We start from the raw sequence: 26,114 nt of genomic DNA on the forward strand, positions 1-26,114 counted from the left end.
CTAGCCAGGTTCCTCACCTGGGATTCCAAGCCACCTCCCTCCTCTGCCAGGAGGGGGAGCTCGCCCCTCAGAGAGGCCTGCGGGAGAGCGGATGGGTTGGGAGAGGCACTTTCCCATCAGTCCTGTTCTGACCAAGGTGTGCCTTACCCATCAGCAGCAGACAGGAGTGGGTCCTGAGTGAGCTCCCACATCTTAGCTCAGACCTCACCTCTGTTCATCTCTCTGGGTGCCAGCCTCCTTGGCAGGGCTGCCAGATAAAATATAGACTGTCCCATTAAGCTTCAGATAACAAATATTTAAAAAATGTAAGTATGTTCTAAATTTTACATGGGGCATGTTTATATTCAAAAAGCTTTTGTTGTCTATCTGAAATTTGAGCTTAACTGGGTGTCCTGTATGTTTATTTACGCCACCTGGCAACCCTACCCTCGGGCATCTCCTTCCACACTTCCCATGCTTAGCCAGCTCCTTCCCTTTGCTTCCTCCTTGGTGTCCTCCCTGGAGAGGGCAGCTCCTGCATGTCTGCTTCAGACTGATGCCTCCTACTGTGTTTTCTCAAGCACCCCCAGCTCAGTGCACCCCAGAGTAACTCCCCATATTCTCTCCTGGGCCCTCTCAGAGGTGTCACCACCATCCACTCAGCCACCAAGCCAGGGACCAGGAAGCCCCTCAGCTTCTCGCTGTACTCAACTATACATCCTGTTCTTCCTGCCCGAAGGCCCCCACATCTCTCCCCTTCAGCACCTCTGCCCTGCTTGTCACCCTCTTCCCCTATAGCCTCCCTTCATCTCCCTCCAAGACGTCCTCAGGCCCCCTGCTAAGTCTGAACCCCCCACCCTCTCCCACTTCAGTTCATCTGGGAGAGGACTATGGGGGAGGGGCTCCAGGGAGAGAGGGAGGGCCTGAAGATGTGCAGAAGCCAAGAGCATTGGTGGGGGGAGGGGGGGCGGTATTGGGCATGGATTGCTTTGTAATTTCCAAAGAGAGCGCTTTGCATTCCAGAAATCCCAGCTTGAGTTCTGAGTCAGTGGTCGTGGGCTGAGTGAAGGTCCCTTGGGTCTAGGTCAGCGTGTATGAGTGACCCAGGGCCCTCCCACCAAAATAAAAGTCCCTGGGCCCAGCCAGGACTCCAGGTCCCCCTGGAGTCCCTGGTCTTTCTACCGACCCTGGTCTTTCTGTTTTGCAGCTCCCTGAGGGCCTCCTTTGACTCTCTGAAGCAGCGTAAGTCCTGCCTGTTCCCCACCCTGAGCTGCAGGGGGACAGGACCTTCTGGGAACAGCAGATCCCCACCAATGGAGACGAGTGGATTCTGGTTGGGAACTGAGGCTGGTGGCAGAGACGAGCTGTGGGGTTGGGGCTGGGCTGGTCCAGGCAGGGGCGAGTGTGTCACTGGTTGGGGCCCATCAGGTCTGATGCCAGGGACCAGTGTCCTCACTCTGCCCCCAGAAATGGAGAATGTGGGCAGCTCCCACATCCAGCTGGCCCTCGCCCTGCGCGAGGAGCTGCGGAGCCTGGAGGAGTTCCGTGAGAGGCAGAAGGAGCAGAGGAAGAAGGTGAGGCGGGTGCTGGGGATGGGCCCGGTGGGAGACTGCAGCGGTCACTGCGGAGGTAGTGGAGGCTGGGTCCTCATGATGGAGGGCAGGGCAGCACCCCAGGCTCAGGGGTGGTAGTGATCTGGAGGAGAGAAGAGTGTGGACAGAGGCCGGGCGCTGGAACCAAGGCCTGGCTCTCCAGCCTGAAGGCCCCTCTGGGGCTCTTCCCACTGAGGTGTCTCATGCCAAGAGCGAAGGGCATGGACCTTTTCGATCACCCCGTTACAGCAGGCTATGGAGGGTACTCAACAACTTGGGAGTATCCAAAGAAGGCAACCTAAGTTAGGGAGTCACCAGAAACTCTGCTTATCTGGGAGAAAGGAAGACCCGGGGGCTCAGTCACTGCAGCCACTCTGCAGGGCTGCCTGAGGCCAAGGTGGACAGAGCTTGTGGGGAATGGGAGGTGTTGAGCTTGCCCTAACATCCCAGGGTATTTTTCACAGGGGTCAGCTGTCCCTCAATGCATGGGAAGGAAGTGAGGTCCCCATTGTGGGGGGTATATAAACAGACTGAAGGCGACTTGTCAGAGAAGCTGCAGAGCTTGGATGAGAGGTGGGGTTGGTACCCTCTGTGTCCCAGCGCCCCCTCCCAAGCCTGAGACTCTCTGATTGGCTGAGTATGTGGCCCTCTGGGAAGGCAAGTGTGCACATAGGATCAGCCTTTCAGGGCCTCAGTGATGAGGGTGGAACTTGGACAGGTGGGAGAGGTCAGCACGCAGAAACACTTCTTGCTTGGAGAGGGAGCATCTTTGTACACTGTCCAAAGAATTGAAAATGGAAACTTCCACACAACTGACCTGTGAAGGGAAAAAAAAGCAACAGTTCATGGCTGGGGCCAGCCTGGGGCTGGGTGTCCTGGCCAAGCCACCTGCCCTCTCTGTGCCTCAGTCTCCCTCTTGCAGGATGGGATGCTTATGTCCACCTCCCAAGCTTCAGGGACCCAACCGAGAACCAGGCCCTCTCTCAGTCTGCACAGGCAGGGTGCCGGCTCCAGTGAGTGGCTCTGACTGCAGAAATTTCATGTGGCTATACTCCCTGTCTGCCCAACTGGGGCCTGAGGCTTTCGGGATTCTAAATTTGGGTTCCTGAGCAGACAGTGGGCCCACAAAGCCCACCCCACAAGTCAGCCCAGCCTTGAGATGCTGGAGCAGGTGACCTCTCTGAGCTGGGACTTGCCTGCAGAGCATCTCTGAGGCCCCAGGATGGCTATTTCAAGCTTTCCTGTGGCCAGTGAGGCTGTGATGTCTGCAAAAGCTATTTTGGACAGAATGACACCTTCTACAGTGTGGCTGGGGTTCCCACGAGTGTGATTGCTATGTGTGGTTACAGAGGCTTGTGAGTGAAGGGCAGTGTGTGTGCATTTGCATGTGTGTGTGTAGGCTGGGTATTCTCTGGCTAGAGACCAAGTCCTGGCTGGGCCGGGGGGTGGGGTGGTCTGCAGGGAGAGGATACCTGGGGTGCATCCATGCCCCGGGCTCCTCTAGCCTTCTGTTGGGAGCAGCAGTTGTGAGAGAGCAGGCTGATGGAGGGGGAGGGCAGCTCGTCACTGCCCCATCAGAGCCAGGAGGGGAGCCTGGGCCTCCTCCCAGGGACACCCCATCCTCTTGGCCTAGGGGAGCCTCCTGAGGCTACAGCCCCACGCTCAGAGCCTCATGTCCCCTGCAGTACGAGGCTGTCATGGACCGTGTCCAGAAGAGCAAGCTGTCGCTCCACAAGAAGGCCTTGGAGGTGAGCCTGGAGGGGTGGCTGTGTTTGGGGTGTGGATCCCAGGAGCCTTGGGATAGGGCTGGGCTCAGGCTTCCATCCAGCAACAGGCACAGCGGCCTGTCAGGTTCCTGGGGCGCACTGGCTGCCAGGGTGCCATGCAGATCAGCCGGGGGGCTCTGCCTCCTACCCTTGTTGGGGGTGGTGCTTCTGACTGATGGGTAAGCAACCAGTCTCAGACAGTGGTCCACAGGGTCACACACGCTGTCAGCTGGGGATTCCGCAGGTGAAGGGAGAAGGGACTCCTGAGCTGTCTGAAAGGACCACGTGCACAGGGTCTGGCATCGTGATGAAACACGGCATTTCCCGAGCCCTGCAGGTGGTCTGACGTGACCACACCTCTGAAGAGGCGGGGGCATGGACCAGGCTACACTGTCCCCAGTGGAGAGGGGGGCCTGGGAACAAGACTCCCTTCTGCATCTCCATTCCAGACCCCAAGATCTCTGTCCCTGGTGTGGAGGCCCCCTTTCCATCTACAGCCCGACAGGGAGAATGGAGGTTGGGCTCAGGAGCCTCACCTTGGGGCCCCCGAGTCACGCCCCTCCACACCGCCCCCTCCCTCCCCCACGCCCAGTCCAAGAAGACGTATGAGCAAAAGTGCCGGGATGCAGATGACGCTGAACAGGCCTTTGAGCGCATTAGCACCAACGGTCAACAGAAGCAGGTGGAGAAGGTGCGTGCAGTCACCGAGGCTGGGCAATCTCATGGGGCTGGGGGCAGGGCGGGAAGGGGTGCCGCAGACTCCCCCAGGCAAGGTTTCCTAGAATCTCAAGGTCTAGATAGTCAGTTTGATCCCCTTTGCTGTCTCCAGGCTGCACCCAACGACCCATTCCTCAGAGCAGGCCCACTGCAGCCCAGGCTCAGAGCCCACAGGGCAGACGCTAACCCTCACCCAACCCTTCGGAGAAGGGCTCAGTAGGCCCATGTCCCAGAGAGGAAACAGGCCCAGAGATGGTGAGTGACTTGTCCAAGGTCTCAGAGCCAGGCAGGAACAGAGAAAGGACCCCAAACCCAGGCTGTCCAGAACCCAAGCTCTTGACTACTCCAGCCTCTTGGCCAGGGTGGGAATATCAAAGCCCCCAGGACCCACGAATACATTTGGCCCATTGCACAGACAGGAAAGCTGAGGCCCAGAGAGGGCAGGAGCCTGCAGGTGAGTTGGTGGCAGCAAGTCAGGGACAGAGCCCAAGCCCCAACCAGCAGGTCCAGCAGTGGCTGTAGAGCCCCAGGTCTGCTTTGCTTTCTCTAGGTCTCCAGGTCTAGTTTTCACGTGTGTCTGCATGACCAGGTTTCTGTTTTATTCCTATTTTATTGGAAAGAGCCTGTGGTCCTTTGTGGGGTGAGGCTGGAGTGGTTCCGGAGGCCCCCTCAGGGCTAGCGTCTGCTCTCCCTGCCCCATGAGAGGTGGCCGGGAGGTGCCCCATGTGACGGAGGCCCTTCAGGGAGGCCCAGGGAGGCCAGGGGCCCGAGGTCTGGGCTGGGAGGCGCGGGGCTGGGCCTCAGTGCCGCTTTCCCTCTGTCTTCTCAGAGCCAGAACAAAGCCAAGCAATGCAAGGACTCAGCCCTGGAGGCAGGTACGCGGCTGGCCCACCTCCTCAGCTTAGGGGGTGGGCAGCCCGGACATCTTTCCCCCGGCAGCACACTGCCTCCACCCTGGGACACAGTCCCACGCTCCTCACTCTTGCTTCCTTATGCAAGTAAAATGAAAAATTCATTTTCTCGCATTTGCCAACACTGTTCTTGGTGCTTTGTATGTTTTTACTAATGCTCACAACAATCCTATGAGGTATTCACTGTTACTATCCCTCTCTTAACAGGTAAGGAAACTGTGGCACAGAGAGGTTATTTAACTTGCCCAGGGTCACACAGCCAATAAGTGATGGTAACTATATTTGAATGCAAGCCGCATGGCTCCAGGGCTGAGGACCTTCACAGCCACTGATCAAGGGAGACAGGCCCACTTGTTGCACATACACCTCTCTCTCTCTCTCATATACACTGGGACACATCACAGCCTTCTCTGGGCATATGTCTCCTCTATCCTCCTCCCGATGCCAGAAGATCCCAACAGCCCTCATCTCTGCTGACACAGCTCTGCCTTCTGCCACACCGCCTGTCCCAACACCCAGGCAGAGGCTCCCTTGGCTGGCGGTCACAGAGCTCACGGTCCAAGCCCGCTGGCTTCCTAGCCCACCAGCTCCCAAAGCTCCCCTTCATCCTTCTCCAGGGCCACCCCCTCTGAGCCTCAGCTTCTCATCTGGAAGGTGGGATGGTGAGAGGCCCAGACTCTGACCTTAGGCTCTGCCCCAGCCCGAGGCAGCCGGAACACAGTGGGCGCTGAGCACCTCTCCAGGAGCGGTACCAGGGTGAGGGGCCCTGACAAGCGCTCATCTGTGGCTCCAGCAGCCAGGGCAGGTCTCTCCAGGGAGGAGGAGGGCACTGAGGGAGCACAGGGGTGGGCTGGCTTCCCTGAGGACCCCTGTGCTTCCAGAGCGGGTGTACAGGCAGAACATCGAGCAGCTGGAGAGGGTGCGGAATGAGTGGGAGCAGGAGCACCGGGCCACCTGTGAGGTGAGTGACCCCTTGGCGTGGAGCTAATGCCCGTCCCTGCTCCGGCCGCTTCGTGGGGGAAGAGGGGACCGCAGTGGGGAAAGCCAGCCTTCTTTCACTCATTCACTCATCCACTCACTCCAAGGCCCTCCCCAGGGAGCTCCCTGCCTGGCTTTGTGCTTGGAGTCCCTTTCTGCAGGCAGGCAGGCAGGCATCCTTCACTCCTTTTGGCTGAAGCCGCAACTGAGGCTTGAACAGAACCCATAGCTTCCCTGGGCTCTGATGATGAACAGGGCCTGGGAGACAGGATTCAGGGTCCAGTGCTTCTTTTAAGACACACCCCAGGGGTGTGGTAGGGTCTGGGGAAGGGCAGGGGGCAGAGTCCCACAGGCAGTTCAACTTTCCAGAAGCCTCAAGGGCTGGCACAGAGGTGGGGGTGGGGACCCCAGCCTTTAGGCTTCCTTTAGGCTTGGCTTCAGCAGGCCGGGTCTGGCTGGTCATCTCCAGCGGCGCTGTGGGTGGGGCCCGGCTTGGCCCAGGACTACTGTGACCCCATCTCTCCTCAGGCCTTCCAGTTGCAGGAGTTTGATCGGCTGACCATCCTCCGCAACTCTCTGTGGGTGCACTGCAACCAGCTTTCCATGCAGTGCGTCAAGGACGATGAGGTGGGGGCTGAGGGCAGGGGGTAGAGGGGAGGGGTGAGGGGAGGGCAGCCTCCGGGCGACAGTGAGGCCGGTCCACCTGAGCCTGTGAGCAGACCTAGTCCTCTGTGGCCTGAGCCCTGGCCTCAGGGTCTCCGAGCCCAGCACCGAGCCTCTGCCCCAGGCCCCAACGACAGGGAGCTCAGTACTGTGCAGGCCACGGCCTCTTGGCCTGGAAGACATGCGTTGTGGTTACCCTGGCGTCTGCCTTCTCTGCTCGCCCCAGCCCCGAGGCCTCAGCTCTCCTATCAGAGCCCCAGAGCTCTATTCCCTCTGCTGGGAAGGGGAGGGGAGGGGAGGTGGACCCAGGCCCTCAGAGGTTTGCAGAGGCTGGGGGACCCTGGGTTGCCCTGCTCCAGGCCTGGTGCTTGCAGGAGCTGAGGTTCAGTCCCTGTTCTGTCCCCAGACATCTCCAGGGTGTCCTGGCTCCCCCGCCTTACTGAGCTCTTCATGCCAGGTGGGCCCCCATCAGCAGAAAGGGGTGGCCACCTCCCTGCCAGGGGCCTCGATCTCTGCTGATGCAGCCCTCACTCGCTCGCTTTCTGCCCTGACTCCCTGACCCACCACTGTTACTTGCCTAATCCCTTCTGCCCACGGGTGTGGAGTTTTGGGGGCTTTCCCCCCAAAAGACTTGAGCCCACCTGGTGGCCTCATTGTAGCAGAGGAGGGAGTATGAGTTCTGAACCCTCTCATGCTGGACCCAAAGCCCAGCGCACTGACTTCACTTCCTGCTGTGTGGTCTTGGGCAAGTCACTCTCCAGAGCTTTCTCATCTATAAATGAGGAAGTCCTGTCTCCCATAGAGGATGGAGAAGGAATGTGCACACACTAGGTGTTCAGGAAACAGGAGAAGCTGCCAGCCAGGGCTCTAGTCCTTCAGGCAGGCCTGGGGCAGTTACACCTCAAGGCCTCTGGTCAGGGTTCAGACCCAAAGAGGGGGGCAGGCTTGATAATGTGGGCCAGGTGAAGCCTGGCCCCTCAGCTTCTGCTTTCCCCCACCCCCAGCTCTACGAAGAGGTGCGGGTGACGCTGGAAGGCTGCAGTGTAGACGCCGACATTGACGGCTTCATCCAGGCCAAGAGCACAGGCACCGAGCCCCCAGGTGAGGCCTGCCTGTGGGCAACACGGCTGCTGGGTCCAGGTCCTCCTTCCCTGGAAGGCCTGGCCTGGGTTCTCTGAGCTTCAACTGCCAGGACAGAAGCAGGGTGGCTCACAGCTCCCTTCTGGGTGCCAGGCCCAGGGGAAGGTCAGGGACAGAGCAGGCCCCTGGCTGGGTCCTTAATGTGCTGCCTCCTCGAGAGAGGGGACAGGCAGGGCCTAGGACACTGTAACACTCGAGGGGGGACAGGGGTAGGGAGAGGCAGGAGCCACCTCAGAGCCCCCACTCCACTCCACTGTTTGGCACTGCTGAATCTTGAGTCTAGAACATTCGGTCTCGGTGGTACCCACAGTGGGATCTCTCAGGGAAGTGAAAGGGGGCCCCCTCCTCAAGCACCAGGGCAGGCCAGGGCCAGGATGGGAAGGTGAGGTCCCGGTCTGGGTCTCCGGAGGGGGAGAGGATGGGGTGTCAGAGGGCACAGGTACCCCCTGCCCTGCCCTCGTCAGCCTGGGCCTCTCGCACTTGTCACCTGCAGCGCCGGTGCCTTACCAGAACTACTACGATCGGGAGGTGGCCCCGTTGTCCAGCAGCCCTGGCGTCCAGCCGTCCTGTGGCATGATAAAGAGGTGAGTGCCTGCTGGACACCAGCCGGCTGGGACACACAGAGCGGGGCCAGAGGAGGCGGGCTGCCAGGAAGGGGCCAGCCCCTCCTCCTGCAACTGGCTCTTCCCCACGTATTTACTGGGCACCTATTGTGTGCCTGGTGCAATGTCTAGGTGGGGGGCACTCTTGGGGGACAAGACAGACTCAATCTAGCCTCAGGACACCCTCAGCCCAAGGGGAGCCAGGCACGAAACAGTCATACCCCACTTATTCACTAGCAACTGTGCTGGGAGACTCCAGGAGGGCTCACCCCTCGAGCTCTGCTGCTGGCCTGGTCGGAGCCTTGGACTGTCAGGCCCCTCAGCTGCTGCACAGGATCAGGGCAGAGGAGCGGGCCCTGCAGCCAGCGCTCTTGGAGAGTTCTCCAGCTTTTTCCAAGCCCCCTTCCCTGGCCTGGCTGTGGTAGGTGCCAGGGTCCTGGCGTCAGGCCCCAGTGTGTCACTTGCACAACTCACACGCCTCCTCTAGGCCCAGGGCCTGTGAGTGTTGGGGGCAGACTCAGACCTAGGACCCTCCTGGTTCAGGTCTGTGATGACAGCCCACTGGGAGCACCATAGCCTACTCAGGGTGCACCCACCCTCCAACTCCCCCAGCCAGTTCCCCAAGTGCCCCATCTGTGGGCATCTAAAGGAGCATCGTGGCCTTCGCATGGCACCTGTGCCCCATCCCCAGGCCTCCATGACCTCCTCTCTCCCTCCAACCTAGTAGAGAGGAGTCCCTGCCTTTGAAAGGTGGGCGTGGGTGGGGGTGGAGGCGACAGAGCTTCTGGCCCTCCGAGGATGGCTTATTTCTGAGGCTCGTGGGCCCCATGGCATGCTCCTCCAGGAACCATGAGACAGCAAGGACCCTAGGAGGTGGGCATTCCCACCCTCACTATCACACCAAAACCACAGGAGACTCGGACCTCCCTGCACCCCCAGTGAGGGCCAGATGCCTGCACAGGTGGTCACTTAGACAACAGGTCTGAAGAGCTCACTTGGGGGCAGGGCTGAGAAAGGACAGAGAGGAGGGGCCTGATGAGGACGAGAGAAAAGAGGGAAAGCAGTCCTGCAGGGGAGGCCTGGCTGCTGGAGAGGACAGGCAGGGACCCTTGTGTGGGGCAGCTGAAGCCAGGCAGGGCTGGGGAGGGGCAGGGGAAGTGAGTGGAGGGAAGAATGGAGTCGAGAGCGTAGACGACCCTGGGAAGGCAGGCAGCGGGGCGCGGCGCCTCCAGCCCCAGCCTGCTGGGCTAACCCTCCCTGGCAGGGCAAGTCTGCATCAGACCTTCCCATGCCTGCCAAGTCTACACTCGCCTATCCATGTGCTCTGTCCTGGACCCTCAGCTCCGCAAACGCTGCCCAGGAAAGGTCTCTGGGTCCCACCTCACACTACAGGGCAGCTTCCTACAGGCCCTGCCCCTACCTGAGCCCTCAAGACCCCTCGGTGTCTGGCCTTGTCCCTCTTTCAGTCTTGTCTCCTATACACCCCAAACTGGTCCACTCCACTCCCCAGACTCCTCTGCCTGTACGACCTGCACCTCTGCACTCCTCTCCCAGTCACTGGCCATCCCTGGCACCCGGTCTCTGTTTGGTGAAGCTGAGTCTTTGCAGACTTAGCTTGAACCTACCAGGCCGGGAAGGTAGGTTCTACTCATGTAAGCTCTCAGCACCTCTGCTTCAGGGCACCCACACGGGCCTCCGTACTAGGTGCCCCAGTGTCTGCCTCTTGCTTCTTGCACATTTTTTTTTCTTTTATTCAACATACTTGCATAACTCTAGCTCAGTCCAGGTCTGAACCAAACACAGAGGAAGGGGGTGAATCAGCCCAACACTTCCTCCTGGACGACCACTTTGTGTGGTCGGGGAGTAGCAGGGCTGGCCGGGCTGGTGAAGGTCCCAGCAGGGTGTGAGTGGGCTGAGCTCTAGGGGGCAGCTCCTTTGCCTGTGGGGAGGCTGGAGAGGGGTCTGACCAGTGTGGGGCCCAGGCCCTGGAGCACAGAAGTCTCAGAGCCGCCAGTTTGGCCCTGCAGGGAACAGGTACTGAGAAGACATCTACAGGGTAAGGGACTGGGAGAGTGCTGCCGGGGAAGAGCCACTGGGACCACCCTTTGGAAAGCCCTCATACCCAGGGGCACCCCATAAGTCACATCTGTGCCTGGAAGCTAGGGCCGACCTTGCGGGCTCCCTGCCTCATCCACTCCCCCCGCCCCGACTCACTTGTCCTTCCTGCCCCCAGGTTTTCTGGGCTGCTGCACGGAAGTCCCAAGACCACACTTTCAGCGGCTTCTGCGGGTAATTGGGGGTGACAACTGTCACCCTGGTTGGGGGGAGGAAGAGGAGAGGATGCCTACTTGGCATAGATGGGCCCTCCAACAGCTGGGAGGTTGAGGGATGGGAAGAAGCTGAGCAAGTCTGGGGATGCTGTGAGTCAGGGGGGCCTCCGGGGACTACTGATTTTTGCAAGGAGTGGGCACCAGGCCTCACTTTGTACTCAGCCTCCACAGAGACCCTGACTCCTACCCCTGACCGGAATGAGGGTGTCTACGCTGCCATCGCCGTGCAGGAGGCGCCAGGGCCCCCCACCGTGCCAGGCCAGGACTATAGGGCACTCTATGACTACACAGCCCAGGTGAGGCCCCCTGCCCTCCCCTCCTTCTTGCGTGGACACCAGCATGCCCAAGGGTGTGCTCACATGTGGGCACATGCACTCTGAGGGTGCTGGGGTGGGTGCCCTTAAAATAGCACCTGGCATTCAGGAGGGGCCTGGTGCACACCTGCTGAATGAAAGCTCATGAACAGCACCAGGCCCTGGGTCATGTGGTGTCCAGGCAGGTGTGGGCACTGCTTGGGCTATGCATGTGTGCAGCCAGCTGGTGGAGCTGGAGCTACCCGAGGAAGTGGTCTGAGGGGCAGGCTCTGCATCCGTGGGTAAAGGCCTTGTTCCCCATGACCATGGGTGCCCAGAGCAAGTCATGGTCAGAACTAGGTCCTCAGCTGTGCACGGCTGATTTTCTGAAGCCCACAAGGGGAGGACGAGTCAAGGAGCCACAGGGCAGCTGTGCCCAGACCCCCAGAGACTCTAATTTATCCCTGCTTTGAGGTGAGGGGTACACAGCTGGACCCCAGATCCACTGGGACTGAGGCATCTCCTTGGGGCTTGGCTGGCTACACTGACTCCCAAAGCCTGTGCCCTGGGGAGGGGGCACAGCCCAGGAGAATGATGGTGTGCTTGCAAGACAAGGTCTGGCTGTCCTGGGGAATAGCAAACACCCCTGCTCCTGACTTGCTAGCTTGCTGTGTCTCAGGCAGGGAGCGGGAGAAGGGAGCAGCTTGGAGGAAAAGCCAGGGAAGAAGCCCCAGGTTGTGACAAACCGAGGGGACAAGAGGCTGGTCTCTCAGGGCTGCCCTAGCCCGGAGTGGCTTTCTCTTGCAGCCCCAGGAGGCCGCCATGTCTCAGCTGACAGCCTAGTTGCGAGACACTTACTGCCTGGGGGGTAGCCTGACCAGAGGCCCTCCCAGCAGGCCCCTTCAGCCAGATGTGTTTTCCTTCTCTTGCCCAGAACTCCGATGAGCTGAATATCTCTGCGGGGGACATCCTGGAGGTCATCCTGGAAGGGGAGGACGGCTGGTGGACGGTACAACGGAACGGGCAGCGTGGCTTTGTCCCTGGCTCCTACCTGGAGAAGATTTAAGGAAGAGACAGAAGCCCCTCCCTGGACCTGTCCTGCCCGTGGGGCCAGCCGTGCCCCCACCACCCCCTGGCCTCGTGGGGGGCCTCAGACAGAGCCTGCCCTCAGGGAAGGTGCCAGCTGCTCCCTAGCAGTCTTTCCCACAGGGAATAAAGCAGCGCTCTTTTTCCTCCTGGCATCTGTGTCCAAGTGCTCCACTGGGAGGAGGTAAAGGAGGGAGGAGTCCAGGAAAGCAGAGCTTCCCACCTGCAGTGTCATCACTGAGGCTCCAGCAGGGTCTGTGCCGGGTCTGCTAGGGATGGGGAGGTACCCTAATGTGGGGTCCCTGCCAGGGAGACACACTCACAGCTGCCAAGGCGAGAAGGCCACAGGGGTCAGGGAGGATGGGGGAGGAGTCAGGGAGGAGGGAGCAGGGGTCAGGGAGGACTGGGGAGGGGTCAGGGAGGGATCAGGGAGAAGCCCACGAGAGCCAGGATGGGGGAGAGCAGGCCTCCAAGGGGCAGGGGGACTAGGGCAGGGCAGCAGCAGACAGGACATGAGGCAGGGAAGAGCACTGGGACAGGCCGGTGTGTGAGTGCAGGGAGGAGGGAACACCTGGAACATTCTGGGGATGAGCAAGCTTAGCTCCAGGCAAGAAACAGGTGACAGTCTGCCAAGGCAGAGGGGCCGTGGTGCAGAGTCTGGTAAGGGGGGTCTGCAGGCCGCTGGGTCACACTGTCTCCTGACCCAGCTGCATGTCACTCCTTCTCAAACATAGCAGATCCCACCAGGCAGGGGGCCCAGGTCTACACAGGCCCACCCTGCGCACAGAGGTGGCCAAGCTCCTCTTCTGTGCTTGATGCTCTCAGGCCATTCTCTTTTTGGCCCCAGAAACATAACTTCTACCGCTGCCCCAGGCCTGCCAAAGCCCTGCTCCAGCCACACCACACCTAAGGCCCTGGGAGCGAATGTGGAGGAAAGCCAGTGAGAACCGGCAGCCAGAAGCTTTGCCCAGGTCAGCCAGATACAAGACCTGTCAGAAGTAATTCAATCAAGCAAGGTATCTTAATGACTTCTGTATGAATGACACTGTATTTGAAAATGGGGGGGTTGCTAAGATAAAGGGGTGTTGTCAAAGAGCTCACTCACCCCAGAAGCTGCAGAGAGATACTATCAGCCCTCTGATACAAGGCAGACAGTAAGTAGGGCAAGAGTGGGACCAGGAGGCCATGTGCAGGCTGGCCAACACAGAGATGATGGTGGCTTGTCCGGGATGTGGCAACTGAACTGGAGAGCAATTCTGGAAGGATGAGGGAAGTACATCAACAACACTTGGAAACTTACAGGATGTGAGGCAGGAATGGGAAGAGTGGAAAGAAAGGAGATGAAACGACTCCCCTCCTCAGGTGCAGTAGAAGGTGGAGGCGGGGTGGCAGCAGGGACACAGTCTGAGCAAAGGCCCAGGAGAGGCAGGACAGCCCAGCAGACTGGCCACTGGCATCAGGCCATGCAGGAGCAGCCGAGAGGAAAGAAAAAAAGAGAAAGCCCTAGGTTTCAGTGCTTGACTTATTCCTTGAAAATACCTTGTCATCTTGATTGAGCATTCCATTCAACTACAAAGATCTTTTTTAAAAACCACTGGCCTAGATATTTATCATTAGCCCTGACAGGTGCCGCAGTGTCTACAGTGCTGGAGGGTGATGGGTAACGAGTGTCGGATAACAGGGCCCGCCCTCCAGTCATTTTGGCAGCCACGGAACAGAACTGAGAGCAACTCTTGGGTCACAATTTATAGCAGGGAGAAAGAAACCCACAAATGAATTGAGGTCAGATTCATTGCCTCTGCAGCATTCTCCGTTCTCTGTGCACCAGGTCACAACCTCAGCTGGACAGACAGCCTTCCCAGCAGAGGAGATGGTGACCGATAAAGAGGGAGTTGGCGTGTGGGTAATGGAGTGTATAAATAACTGCACCCCTCTTCTTGACAGAGGGCTACTCACAGGAAAAATGGAGCAGAACAGATAGGAAAAGCATGGCCCCTGAAGTCAGAGCATCAGGGTCTGAAATCGAGACTCATGCTTCCTTGTGTGGTCTTAGGCAAGGTACAATTTCTCTGGATCTCAGTACCATTATCGCCAAGATGGGTGCAATGAGCTCCTGTATAAATTGCTATTCTTGGAAATTTCAAAATTAGACATTAAAGGTGCTAATGAAAAGCATGAGATGATCATTTTTAATAAAAAGGATCACCACCTCCAAACCTTGGCTGTAATCAATAGTAACTTTGGGCTTGGCATAGCATCCTCATCTTAGTATGCCCTCGGGGGAGCTGTAGTTGTCAGTAATTTCTTCCTGAAAGTGACAAGGAGTAAAGGAGAAGTAGGAGTTCAGGAGAAGCAACGGGCTTCTTGGCCGGATTGGACATAAGCACCACTGGGGTCTAACACTTAATTCCAACCACCCTCCCACAGCTATTCCCAGGCTGGGCAACCTCAGCACAGGGCTATCTGTTAGGCTCCGTCTGGCTGAACCACGATCTCTGTCTATTTTCCCTTCTGGCACGTGAAGCAGCAGCCCAAGCCTTGCACAAGGTCACTGCCAGCGAGTGGGCACCCCATCCTCAGCACCAAGCCCACAGGGATTTCAAACTGTGCTCAATGAAGCCCTATCAGGGGCCAAAGGGAGGGGAAGGCGAGCCCCACACAATTTCAAACTCCACTGGTAGCATCTACCTATGGGACCAGCGGTGCTTCTCAGCCTTGGCTGCTCAGTAGAATCACCTAACAAGTTTTTTTTGAATGTTGATGCTCTGGTCCCATCTCAGTCAAACTGAATCCAATTCTCTGCCAGCTCAGCTTGAGCATAAATATTTCAAACATTCTCCTGGTGATTCTAATATGCAGCCAGGGTTGAGAACTTTTCTAATGGGTACTTCAGCTGCAAAAAGAAAGTTCAAAAACCAACTTCTTATAGCATCATAGTGACTGAGTTTAGATACTGAGCACCCACTCTGACTACTATGGTGTTGAGGATACGAAGATAAACAGGTCTCTTTCTTGCCATTGTAACTTTCATATCCATTTTGCTTTCAGTGGATAAAGGCAAGAGACATGACCAGTGTATGAGTCAACATAGTCAACACAACTAGCCATACACTCAACACTGTCCAAAAAGGTATTCAGGAGGTAAACTTAGGATGTTTCTGTAAGGGCCTGCACAATACCCTCAGGAAATCTCAGGGACACTGCAATGAAGAGCCACACGGGACATACAAATTATTTTCAAGAAATGCCAGCATATAAGATCAAGTACTCAAAGAGCAGGGACTCCTACCCACCAACAACCAATTAGGAAATGTATCAGGCACATAATCCCGTTACCACAACAGCAATACACACTGAGTTTCACAGAAAAGTTTCCCAAGTAAACTTAACTGTTTATTAAGATTCATAAGAAAAACAAAAAACCCAAACCAACCAATCCAACTGGGCAGATGATACAAACTGGAAATCCAGGAGACACAAATGGCTGAACAGCTTTGACAATATCCTGGGCCTAGCTAAGAGTCGTTGATGTACATCTTTTCCTCTCCTGGATGGGAAGAAAAGATACAGGCCGGCCCAGAGTGTCCAAAACAGATCAGTGTGGCAGAGTAGGAGGGTGGGGAACTCATCTCTCCCAACAAGCACATCAAAGCTACATCACAGGTGGAACAATGCTCACTGAAAACCAGCTGGAGACAGGGAAAAGTCTCCTGCACAACCACAGCTGTAAGAAAGTCACAGAGAATCAGGTAGGAAGAGAGGAGCAGTGATCAGGCCGGGACTCGTGCCCTAGGAGGGGACTCACAAGAGCCCAGAGAGAGATCCTCCCTGCGGAGTGAGTGGTTCCAGCCCCATATTGGATACCCCAGGAAGATGAGATCCCCTGGCTGGTTGGAGGGCTGATGGTACAAACAGAAGGGCTGTGGGAAGCCTGGACCCCACTCACGTGGAGCAAGCACAGGCTTGCTTATCCCTGAAGCAGGGCAGAGAAGGCAGACTGAAACCACAAAGGTCTCTGACTAGTTTCCTCCCACCGCCCTGGTATGCACCCTAGCCTGAGCTGAACAACAGCTTTGACCTCACTTGTTCCACAAAGCAGCTCCACACCCAGGCGGGGGCTGTCCTGGCCAAGAGGAAAGCTCGGCCAAGAGGCACAGAGGTAGCCCAGATCCAGAGCAGTGTCTAAGCAGGGAGGGGAGAGCCATGACGCGCTGACACAGGTGGTCCCTCAGAACCTGTCTGCGGACTGTGACCAGACTCCACAGCCCAGGCCCGACCCACGCCGAGCCTGCACACAGGTCCTGCTGGCTCTGTGTTGATGCTACACACCAGGGTGAGCATGGTAGCAGCTGAGTGGAGAGACAGAGCTGGCTCAGACCTGGAGCAGTGTCTAAGCAGGGGAGGGGCAGCCATTACTACTGCTCACACAAGCAGCACATCAGAAGTTTAGATCTCTGATTGGCCTGCTCCAAGCACCACCACAAATCTCCCTTGCCCCAGCACTGCTCCTCTCTGGGGTGAGGGTGCCAGCGATGGGGGCAGAGAGCACACACTTAAGAGGAACAGAGCTAGCACGGACCTAACCCCTCAGAACTTCTGCCCCAGCAACCCGAGACCCAGTCCTGGCCCCACTGAAAATAAGGAAAGTCACCTCTCACATCTGGACTCCACTCCTAGGGAACAAGCACAGACTTGCTTACCTCTGAAACAGTGCAGAGAGGGCAGACTGAAACTCCAAAGTCTCTGACCAGTGTCCTACCACCACCCTGGTGGCTGCGGTCCTGGCCCCTCTCTCTGCAGCCCCCTTCTAACCAGGTGATGCCTGCCAGCAAACCCTGGAGAAAGATGTGACTTGTATTCATGTCAGATCTGGCTGCCCCGCCAAGGTCACTGGGTGCATGCAGACTGTGTAGGGTGGCTCCCACACAAGGATACCCCTTTCCAAGACTGCAATAGGTAACTGTCTCACCTAATTTCACAGGGACAAAGGTAAGCAAAAGGAGAAGACAGGAGGGGTCTGTTTGAATTGGAAGAGCAAGGGAAAACCTCAGAAAACAACTAACGAAACAGAAATAAACAATTTGCCAGATAAAGAGTTCAAAGCACTAGTAATAAGAATGTTAACTGAATTAGGGAAAAGAATAGATAAACAGTAAGAATTTGAAAAGGAACTAGAAAATATTTTAAAAATCAATCAGAACTGAAGAATGCCATAACAGAAATGAATAACACAGAGAAGGAATAAACAGAAGACTAGGTGATAAAGAAGAATGCAAAAGTAATCTGGAAGACAGAATAATGGAAATCACCCAATCAGAACAGCAAGAAGAAAACTGAAAATTGAGACCAGTTTAAGGCATCTCTGAGACAATATCAAGTGTACCAACATTCACATAATAGAGGTCCCAGAGGAGGAGAGAGAGAAAAGAGTCAAAAAGGTATTTGATGAAATTATGAATGAAAACTTTCCAAACCTGAAGAAGGAAACAGATATCCAGATACAGGAAGCACAGAGGATCCTGAACAAGATGAACCCAAACAGATCATATCACACATAATTAAAGTGGCAAAAGTTAAAGAGAGAATTCTAAAGGCAACAAGAGAAAAATAAAGAGTCATATACAAGGAAACCCCAATAAGTGCTGAAAGGGGGAAACCTGCAACCAAGGATACACTCACTACCCAGCAAGACAATAATTTAGAGTTGAAGGAGAGATAAAAAACTTCCTAGACAAGCAAACCTGAAGAGTTCATGAATACAAAACCAACCCTAAAAGAAACGTTAAATGGTCTTCCTTCAGTGGAAAGGAAAAGGCTAAAACAAGAAGTATCTATAGGAAAGGAGAAATCCAACTAATAAAAGCAAATCTATAGTAAAGGCTGAGGATCAACCATTTAAATAAGCTAGTACAGAGATTAAAAAACAAAAAAAATCTGTAAAAACAACTATAACTACAACAATCAGTAAAGGCATAAATGACAAAGATGCAAAATAAGACATCAAAAACATAAAATGTGGAGATGGGGAGTAAAAAATGTATACCTGCTGGAATGTGTTTGAACTTAAATGACTACCTGTTTAAAACAGGCAGATAGTTATAGGTTAGTATATATAAACCCCATGGTAATCACAAATCAAAAACCTACAATAGACACACAAAAACTAGAGAAAGAGATATGAAAGAAAGTCAGCAGATCACAAGGGACAAGACTAAAAGAACACTGAAAAGCTACAAAAATAAGTAACAAAATGGCAATAAGTACATACGTACCAATAGTCATAATCAATGTTGGACTAAATACTCCAATCAAAATACATAGGGTGGCTGACTTGATGAAAATACAAAACGCATCTATATGGTGCTTACAAGAGACTCATTTCAGAGCTAAAGATGCCTCCAGACTAAAAGTGAGGAAATAGAAAAAGATATTTCATGCAACTGGAAACGACAAGAAAGCAGAGGTAGTAATACTCACATCAGACAAAACAGACTTTAAAACAAAGTTTGTAACAAAAAACAAAGAAGGATGTTATATAATCATCAGTTCAGTTCAGTCGCTCAGTGTGTCTGACTCTTTGTGACCCCATGAACTGCAGCACGCCAGGCCTCCCTGCCATCACCAATTCCCGGAGTCCACCCAAACCCATGTCCATCAAGTCGGTGATGCCATCCAGCCATCTCATCCTCTGTTGTCCCCTTCTCTTCCTGCCCTTGATCTTTCCCAGCATCAGGGTCTTTTCCAATGAGTCAGCTCTTCGCATGAGGTGGCCAAAGTATTGGAGTTTGAGCTTCAACATCAGTCCTTCCAATGAACGCCCAGGACTGATCTCCTTTAGGATGGACTGGTTGGATCTCCTTGCAGTCCAAGGGACTCTCAAGTCTTCTCCACCACCACAGTTCAAAAGCATCAATTCTTCGGCACTCAGCCTTCTTTATAGTCCCTCTCACATCCATACGTGACCACTGGAAAAACCATAGCCTTGACTAGATGGACCTTTGTTGGCAAAATAATATCTCTGCTTTTTAATATGCTGTCTAGGTTGGTCATAACTTTCCTTCCAAGGAGCAAGTGTCTTTTAATTTCATGGCTGCAATCACAATATGCAGTGATTTTGGAGCCCCCCAAAATAAAGTCTGACACCGTTTCCCCATCTATTTGCCATGAAGTGATGGGACCAGATGCCATGATCTTAGTTTTCTGAATGCTGAGCTTTAAGCCAACTTTTTCACTCTCTTCTTTCACTTTCATCAAGAGGCTCTTTAGTTCTTCTTCACTTTCTGCCATAAGGGTGGTGTCATCTGCAATATCTGAGGTTACTGATATTTCTCCCAGCAATCTTGATTCCAGCTTGTGCTTCTTCCAGCCCAGCATTTCTCATGATGTACTCTGCATATAAGTTAAATAAGCAGGGTGACAATATACAGCCTTGACATACTCCTTTTCCTATCTGGAACCAGTCTGTTGTTCCATGTCCACTTATAACTGTTGCTTCCTGATCTGCCCACAGGTTTCTCAAGAGGCAGGTCAGGTGGTCTGGCATTCCCATCTCTTTCAGAATTTTCCAGGTTTTGCTTTTTGTGTGTGTATGTGTGTGTGTGTGTGTGTGTGTGTGTGTGTGTGTATGATAATTTGGAAAACTCAGCAGTGGCCACAGGACTGGAAAAGGTCAGTTTTCATTCCAATCCCAAAGAAAGGCAATGCCAAAGAATGCTCAAACTACCACACAATTGCACTCATCTCACACGCTAGTAAAGTAATGCTCAAAATTCTCCAAGCCAGGCTTCAGCAATACGTGAACCGTGAACTTCCTGATGTTCAACCTGGTTTTAGAAAAGGCAGAGGAATCAGAGATCAAATTGCCAACACCCGCTGGATCATCAAAAAAGCAAGAGAATTCCAGAAAAACATCTATTTCTGCTTTATTGACTATGCCAAAGCCTTTGACTGTGTGGATCACAATAAACTGTGGAAAATTCTTCAAGAGATGGGAATACCAAACCACCTGACCTGCCTCTTGAGAAACGTATATGCAGGTCAGGAAGCAACAGTTAGAAGTGGACATGGAACAACAGACTGGTTCCAGATAGGAAAAGGAGTATGTCAAGGCTGTATATTGTCACCCTGCTTATTTAACTTATATGCAGAGTACATCATGAGAAATGCTGGGCTGGAAGAAGCACAAGCTGGAATCAAGATTGCCGGGAGAAATATCAGTAACCTCAGATATGCAGATGACACCACCCTTATGGCAGAAAGTGAAGAAGAACTAAAAAGCCTCTTGACGAAAGTGAAAGAAGAGAGTGAAAAAGTTGGCTTAAAGCTCAACATTCAGAAAACTAAGATCATGGCATCTGGTCCCATCACTTCATGGCAAATAGATGGGGAAACAGTGGAAACAGTGTCAAACTTTATTTTGGGGGGCTCCAAAATCACTGCAGATGGTGATTGCAGCCATGAAATTAAAAGACGCTTACTCCTTGGAAGAAAAGTTATGACCAACCTAGATAGCATATTGAAAAGCAGAGACATTACTTTGCCAACAAAGGTCCGTCTAGTCAAGGCTATGGTTTTCCCAGTGGTCATGTATGGATGTGAGAGTTGGACTGTGAAGAAAGCTGAGTGCCGAAGAACTGGTGCTTTTGAACTGTGGTGTTGGAGAAGACTCTTGAGAGTTCCTTGGACTGCAAGAAGAAGGAGATCAGTCCTGGGTGTTCTTTGGAAGGAATGATGCTAAAGCTGAAACTACAGTACTTTGGCCACTTCATGCGAAGAGGACTCATTGGAAAAGACTCTGATGCTGGGAGGGATTGGGGGCAGGAGGAAGAGGGGACGACAGAGGATGAGATGGCTGAGTGGCATCACCAACTCGATGGACATGAGTTTGAGTGAGCTCCAGGAGATGGTGATGGATAGGGAGGCTGGCGTGCTGTGATTCATGGGGTCGCAGAGTCAGACACGGCTGAGCGACTGAACTGATAATGATAATGGGATCAATACAAGAAGAGAATATAACACTCATTAACATACATACGGCTATTATAGGAGCTCCAAAATACATAAAGCAAATATTAACATAAAGGGAGAAATTAACAATACAATAACAGAGGGGACTTTAAGACCCCACTTACGTCAGTGGAGGTCATCAGACAGAAAATCAGTAAGGAGAGTGGTCTGAGATAACATTATAGAACAGATGGACTTAATAGATAGCGTCAAGACACTACATTGCAAAAAAGTAGAATACATTACGTGCACATGGAACGTTCTCCAGGATAGATCACAAAACAATCTCAACAAATTTGAGGACAGAAATTACAAGAAGCGTTTTTCCCAACCATGTAAGTCTCAAGCTAGAAATCAATTTGGGGAAAAAGGAAAAGCACAAACACATGGAGACTAAGCAACATGCTAATGGGTCAAAGAAGAAATCAAAGAGAAAATCAGAAAATACTTTGAGACAAATGAAAATGGAAACACAACTTTCCAAAATCTGTGGGACACAGCAAAAACAGTTCTAAGAGGGAAGTTAATTGTGTTACAGGCCTTCCTTAAGAAACAAGCAAAATCTTGTTTCCAACCTAACCAATCATTCAAATAAATTAGCAGAAAAAGAACGAAGAAAACCCAGTCAGCAGCAGGAAGGACGTGCAAAAAGGATCAGAGAGGAAGTAAACTAAGAGACTAAAACCTAACAAACAGTAAAACATCAGAAAAGATCAGTGAAACCAAGAGACAGTTTTTTTAAAAAGAAACAAAATTGAAAAACTTTTAGTCAGACTCATCAAGAAAAACAAAAGAGAACTCAAATAAATAAGAAAAAGAAATAACCAATATCAGAGAGATACAAAAAATCATAAGAGAATACTATTAAGTTATATGCCAACAAATTGGAAAACCTGGAAGAAATGGAGAACTTTGAACCTTCTAATACCCAAAGCATCTACAAGGCTGTAGGGAAACACAGGATTTCGTATACTGCTCAGTTCAGTTCAGTCGCTCAGTTGTGTCCAACTCTTTGCAATGCATGGACTGCAGCACACCAGACCTCCCTGTCCATCACCAATTCCCAGAGTTTACTCAGAGTTTACTCAAATTCATCTCCATTGAGTCAGTGATGCCATCCAACCATCTCATTCTCAGTCGTCCCCTTCTTCTTCCACCTTCAATCTTTCCCAGCATCAGGGTCTTTTCCAATGAGTCAATTCTTTGCATCAAGTGGCCAAAGTATTGGAGTTTTAGCTGCAAAATCAGTCCTTCCAATGAACACCTAGGACTGATCTCCTTTAGGATGGACTGGTTGGATCTCCTTGCAGTCCAAGGGACTCTCAAGAGTCTTCTCCAACACCACAGTTCAAAAGCATCAATTCTTTGGTGCTCAGCTTTCTTCACAGTCCAACTCTCATATCCATACGTGACTACTGGCAAAACCAGTAGCTTTGACTAGATGGACCTTTGTTGGCAAAGTAATGTCTCTGCTTTCTAATATGCTGTCTACGTTGGTCATAACTTTTCTTCCAAGGAGCAAGCATCTTTTAATTTCACGGCTGCAGTCACCATCTGCAGTGATTTTGGAGTTCCAAAAAATAAAGACTGGCACTGTTACCACTGTTTCCCCATCTAGTGGGAATATAAATTGGTATAACTTTTCTGGAGGGTAACTGAATATATCTGTTAGACCGGTGCAAAACTAACTGTGGTTTTGCATTGTTGAATTTCACTGTTTGATACTGGAATACATTCTTAAATAAATGTGGTTATGCATCATTTTCATGCACACTTCTTACTTTATTTTTTTGCTAATGACTTATTATTTGCTGTTTATTTTAGCCTAGAGAAATGATGTTAGAAAAAATGCAAATTTGAGCAATCTTTTTATTTGAGTTCAAAATGAGTTGTAAAGCAGCAGAGACAACTCACAATATCAACAATGCATTTGGCTCAGGAACTGCTAACAAAGGTACAGTGCAGTAGTGATTCAGGAAGTTTTGCAAAAGAAATGAGAGGCTTGAAAATGAAGAGTCCAGCAGCTGGCCCTTGGAAGTTGACGACCAACTGAGAGCAATCACTGAAGCAGATCCTCTTACAACTACACGAGAAGTTACTGAAGAATTCAACAGTGACTATTATAAGGTCATTTGGCATTTGCAGCAAATTGGCAAGGTGAAAATGCTTGATAAGTGGGTGCCTCATGAGCTGACTGCAAATCAAAAAGATCATTGTTTTGAAGTGTCATCTTCTCTTATTCTACACAACGAACCACTTCTCAACTGGATTGTGACATGGGATGAAAAGTGGATTTTATACAACTGGTGACAACCAGCTCAGTGGCTGGACCGAGAGGCAGCTCCCAAGCACTTCCCAAGGCCAAACTTGTACCAAAAAAGGTCATGGTCACTGTCTGATGGTCTGCTGCCTGTCTGACCCACTACAGCTTTCTGAACCAGTGAAACCATTACATCTGAGAAGTAAGCTCAGCACATCGACGAGATGCACCAAAAACCGCAACGCCTGCAGCCAACACAGGTCAACAAAATGGGCCCAATTCTCCATGAAAATGCCAGACTGCACATCTTACAACCAATGCTTCAAAAGTTGAACGAATTGGGCGATGAAGCTTTGCCTTATCTGCTATATTCACTTGGCCTCTCGTCAGCTGACTACCATTTCTTCAAGCATCTCAACAACTTTTTGTAGGGAAAATCCTTCTGCAACCAGCAGGAGGCAGAAAATACTGAGTTCATCAAATCCTGAAGCATGGATTTTTACACTATAGGAATTAACAAACTTATTTCTCATTGGCAAAAATGTACTATTGTAATGGTTTCTGTTTTGACTAATAAAAATGTGTTTGAGCCTAGTTATAATGATTTTAAATTCATGGTCTGAAACCACAATTACTTTTTCATCAATCTATTAAAAGTTCAAAGTGAACCACTACTAAGAATCTATCCTCGAGTCCATGTAACAATGCAGAACATGGGGCAATGAAAGTACTTTGGAACTAGACAGAGGGGGTGGCTGCACAATACTGTGAACAGACTAAATGTCACTGAACTGTCGCTTTAAAATGTTAATTTTATGCTGTGTGAATTTTACCTCAATAAAGTTTTTTTTAATTAAAAAAATTCTAAATGCCTGACAGTATGTGTAGGAAGGTGTTCACTGCAGTGAGGCTGGAATCAAGCGTCTGTCCACTGTACATTGGTTAATCATAGTATTACTATATCCATGCAGCTATTCTACAGTCCAATACAGGTAAGAGTACACATTTTGTTGTGAAGATAAAATGAGCACCTGTAAAATAGAATTCAAGAGGACCTACAGAATAGAATTCACGTAACAGCAAAAAGTAAACCTACAAACCAAGATCAAGTCTGTTTTTGTATATGTGAAGTCTAGAAGGGTTACACACCACTGCTAAACTTGGCTTACCTGAAGGCACTTTTTCCTTGAAGATGTCCATCTGGTTTACATTTTTTAAAGCACTATTACTATTGTTTAAAAAAATTAGAAACAAGTTTTAAAAGATAGTAAGATAGCTCTAACAGAATGAGAAGCAAAGTCACCCCAACAGCGATGAGCACAGTTAGCACCAGGGACCAAGGTTCCTTGGAGAAACAATGATTCCAGGGCTGGGGCGAGGTGGGTACAAGATGAATCCGGAACATCTTTGTCACAGATTACAGAAGTGTTAAAAAAAAAATGTCAGGATGTCTGAGACAATTTGAAGGGGCTCCCACTGGTCACATCTGGAACTATTTGAGAACCAAAAACAAAAACCAAAGGACAATAATGAATTATAGACTACTGGAACAAAGGAGAATCCATCAGTTCACAAGGAATATAAATATGTAAAAATAAACAACTGGGAGAGAAGGGGGTGCAGACTGGTAAATGAGGGAGTCCTGAATTGCAAAATCAGTATTTCACAACCATCACAGGAAAGATTGAATCAGGTCAGAGTCAGCCTTATTTGCTAAACTGAGGGAAAGTTCGATGAAGAGCAGGATTGTTACATGTCTTAAGAGTGTATCTCCAGAGACTGCTTGAATAGAAAGGGGATAAAACAGCAACTATACCATGGAGAAAGTGGAAAACATCCTGACCAGGTGCACTAGGTATTAATTTGTTGCCTCTTAGCTCCAAACTTGCCTTCCTTCCCCACCACACTAAAGTTGGGACTCTGCAAACTACATTTCTCTTTGCCAGCTGGCCAACAGCCTCTGAAGAGGATGACAAGGCTGGAAGAGACCATGTGTCTCAGTCTGGCCTGGATCCCAGCAGCATCCTCCACGGTGATTGTTTTCTGCTCTCATGGGTAGAAGGCACCTCCAGGGAGTCGATTCTGCAGCACAGGGCTGGCAGCATGTTCCTGTCGGAGGTCTGCCTCTCAGGCTTACAGGGCTCTCCTCTGATGTTCTAAGGTCCTTCCTTGTCTTCTCTTCCCTTGATTCTTGGGGTAGTAGCTGTTTTCTAGGCAGACGCTTTGGAGCTCTTTTCTCCCTTACAGTAGTTAATGACTTCTTACTCAGTCAAAAATTATTTATCTGAAAATTTTCCTATTTTTACCTTTCACTAGACCCTAAATGATAAACCAGGTGATTGAAATTAAGATTACCAATGAGGGACAGATGACACTGTGTTTCCTGAGAGGATATATGACACAGTGTTCTAGGTATCTAGAATGCAAAACAATCACATCGAATCAACAGGGAACATCAGATAAACCCAAAATGAGCAGCATCATTTTAAAGGAGAAGCTGTATTCTTCCAAAATGCCAATGTCTTCAGTGACAAGCTCCAGGTTAAAGGAGACAGCTCCCTGTAATACATGATCTGAGACTAGGTCCAGAACCGTAGGGGGAGGGCTCTACAAAGATCAGAATGCGAACTGTATTTTAAACTACTCTATCAGTGGTAACTGTACTGAATTTGATCGCTGCACTGGGATTGTTGAAGAGTATCTTTATTCCTAGGAAATACGCACTGTTAAGTATTAGAACAAAAGGACCATGATGCAGAGGGAGAGCACATCCAAGAATACAAATGACAAA

The 26,114-nt window shown here is 51.5% G+C and overlaps 1 protein-coding gene across 2 annotated transcripts in view; it reads left to right on the forward strand.

Moving 5' to 3' along the window:
* The window catches only part of PSTPIP1 (proline-serine-threonine phosphatase interacting protein 1), a 44,129-nt gene extending 32,027 nt beyond the window's left edge, over positions 1-12,102 (forward strand). The window contains exons 4-15 of one of the 2 annotated variants that reach the window (XM_052659816.1): positions 1,187-1,221; positions 1,447-1,553; positions 3,257-3,319; positions 3,930-4,028; positions 4,884-4,929; positions 5,847-5,926; positions 6,472-6,570; positions 7,611-7,707; positions 8,240-8,330; positions 10,582-10,637; positions 10,841-10,974; positions 11,906-12,102. In XM_052659816.1, the coding sequence (XP_052515776.1) occupies positions 1,187-1,221; positions 1,447-1,553; positions 3,257-3,319; positions 3,930-4,028; positions 4,884-4,929; positions 5,847-5,926; positions 6,472-6,570; positions 7,611-7,707; positions 8,240-8,330; positions 10,582-10,637; positions 10,841-10,974; positions 11,906-12,037 (1,039 nt within the window). In that variant the 3' untranslated portion in view covers positions 12,038-12,102. The remainder of the gene's footprint in view (positions 1-1,186; positions 1,222-1,446; positions 1,554-3,256; positions 3,320-3,929; positions 4,029-4,883; positions 4,930-5,846; positions 5,927-6,471; positions 6,571-7,610; positions 7,708-8,239; positions 8,331-10,581; positions 10,638-10,840; positions 10,975-11,905) is intronic. The other variant, XM_052659817.1, reaches the window with a different exon arrangement.
* The last annotated feature ends 14,012 nt before the right edge of the window (positions 12,103-26,114 follow it).

Source organism: Budorcas taxicolor, chromosome 21 (genome assembly GCF_023091745.1).
Source record: "Budorcas taxicolor isolate Tak-1 chromosome 21, Takin1.1, whole genome shotgun sequence".
Lineage (NCBI taxonomy): Eukaryota > Metazoa > Chordata > Mammalia > Artiodactyla > Bovidae > Budorcas > Budorcas taxicolor.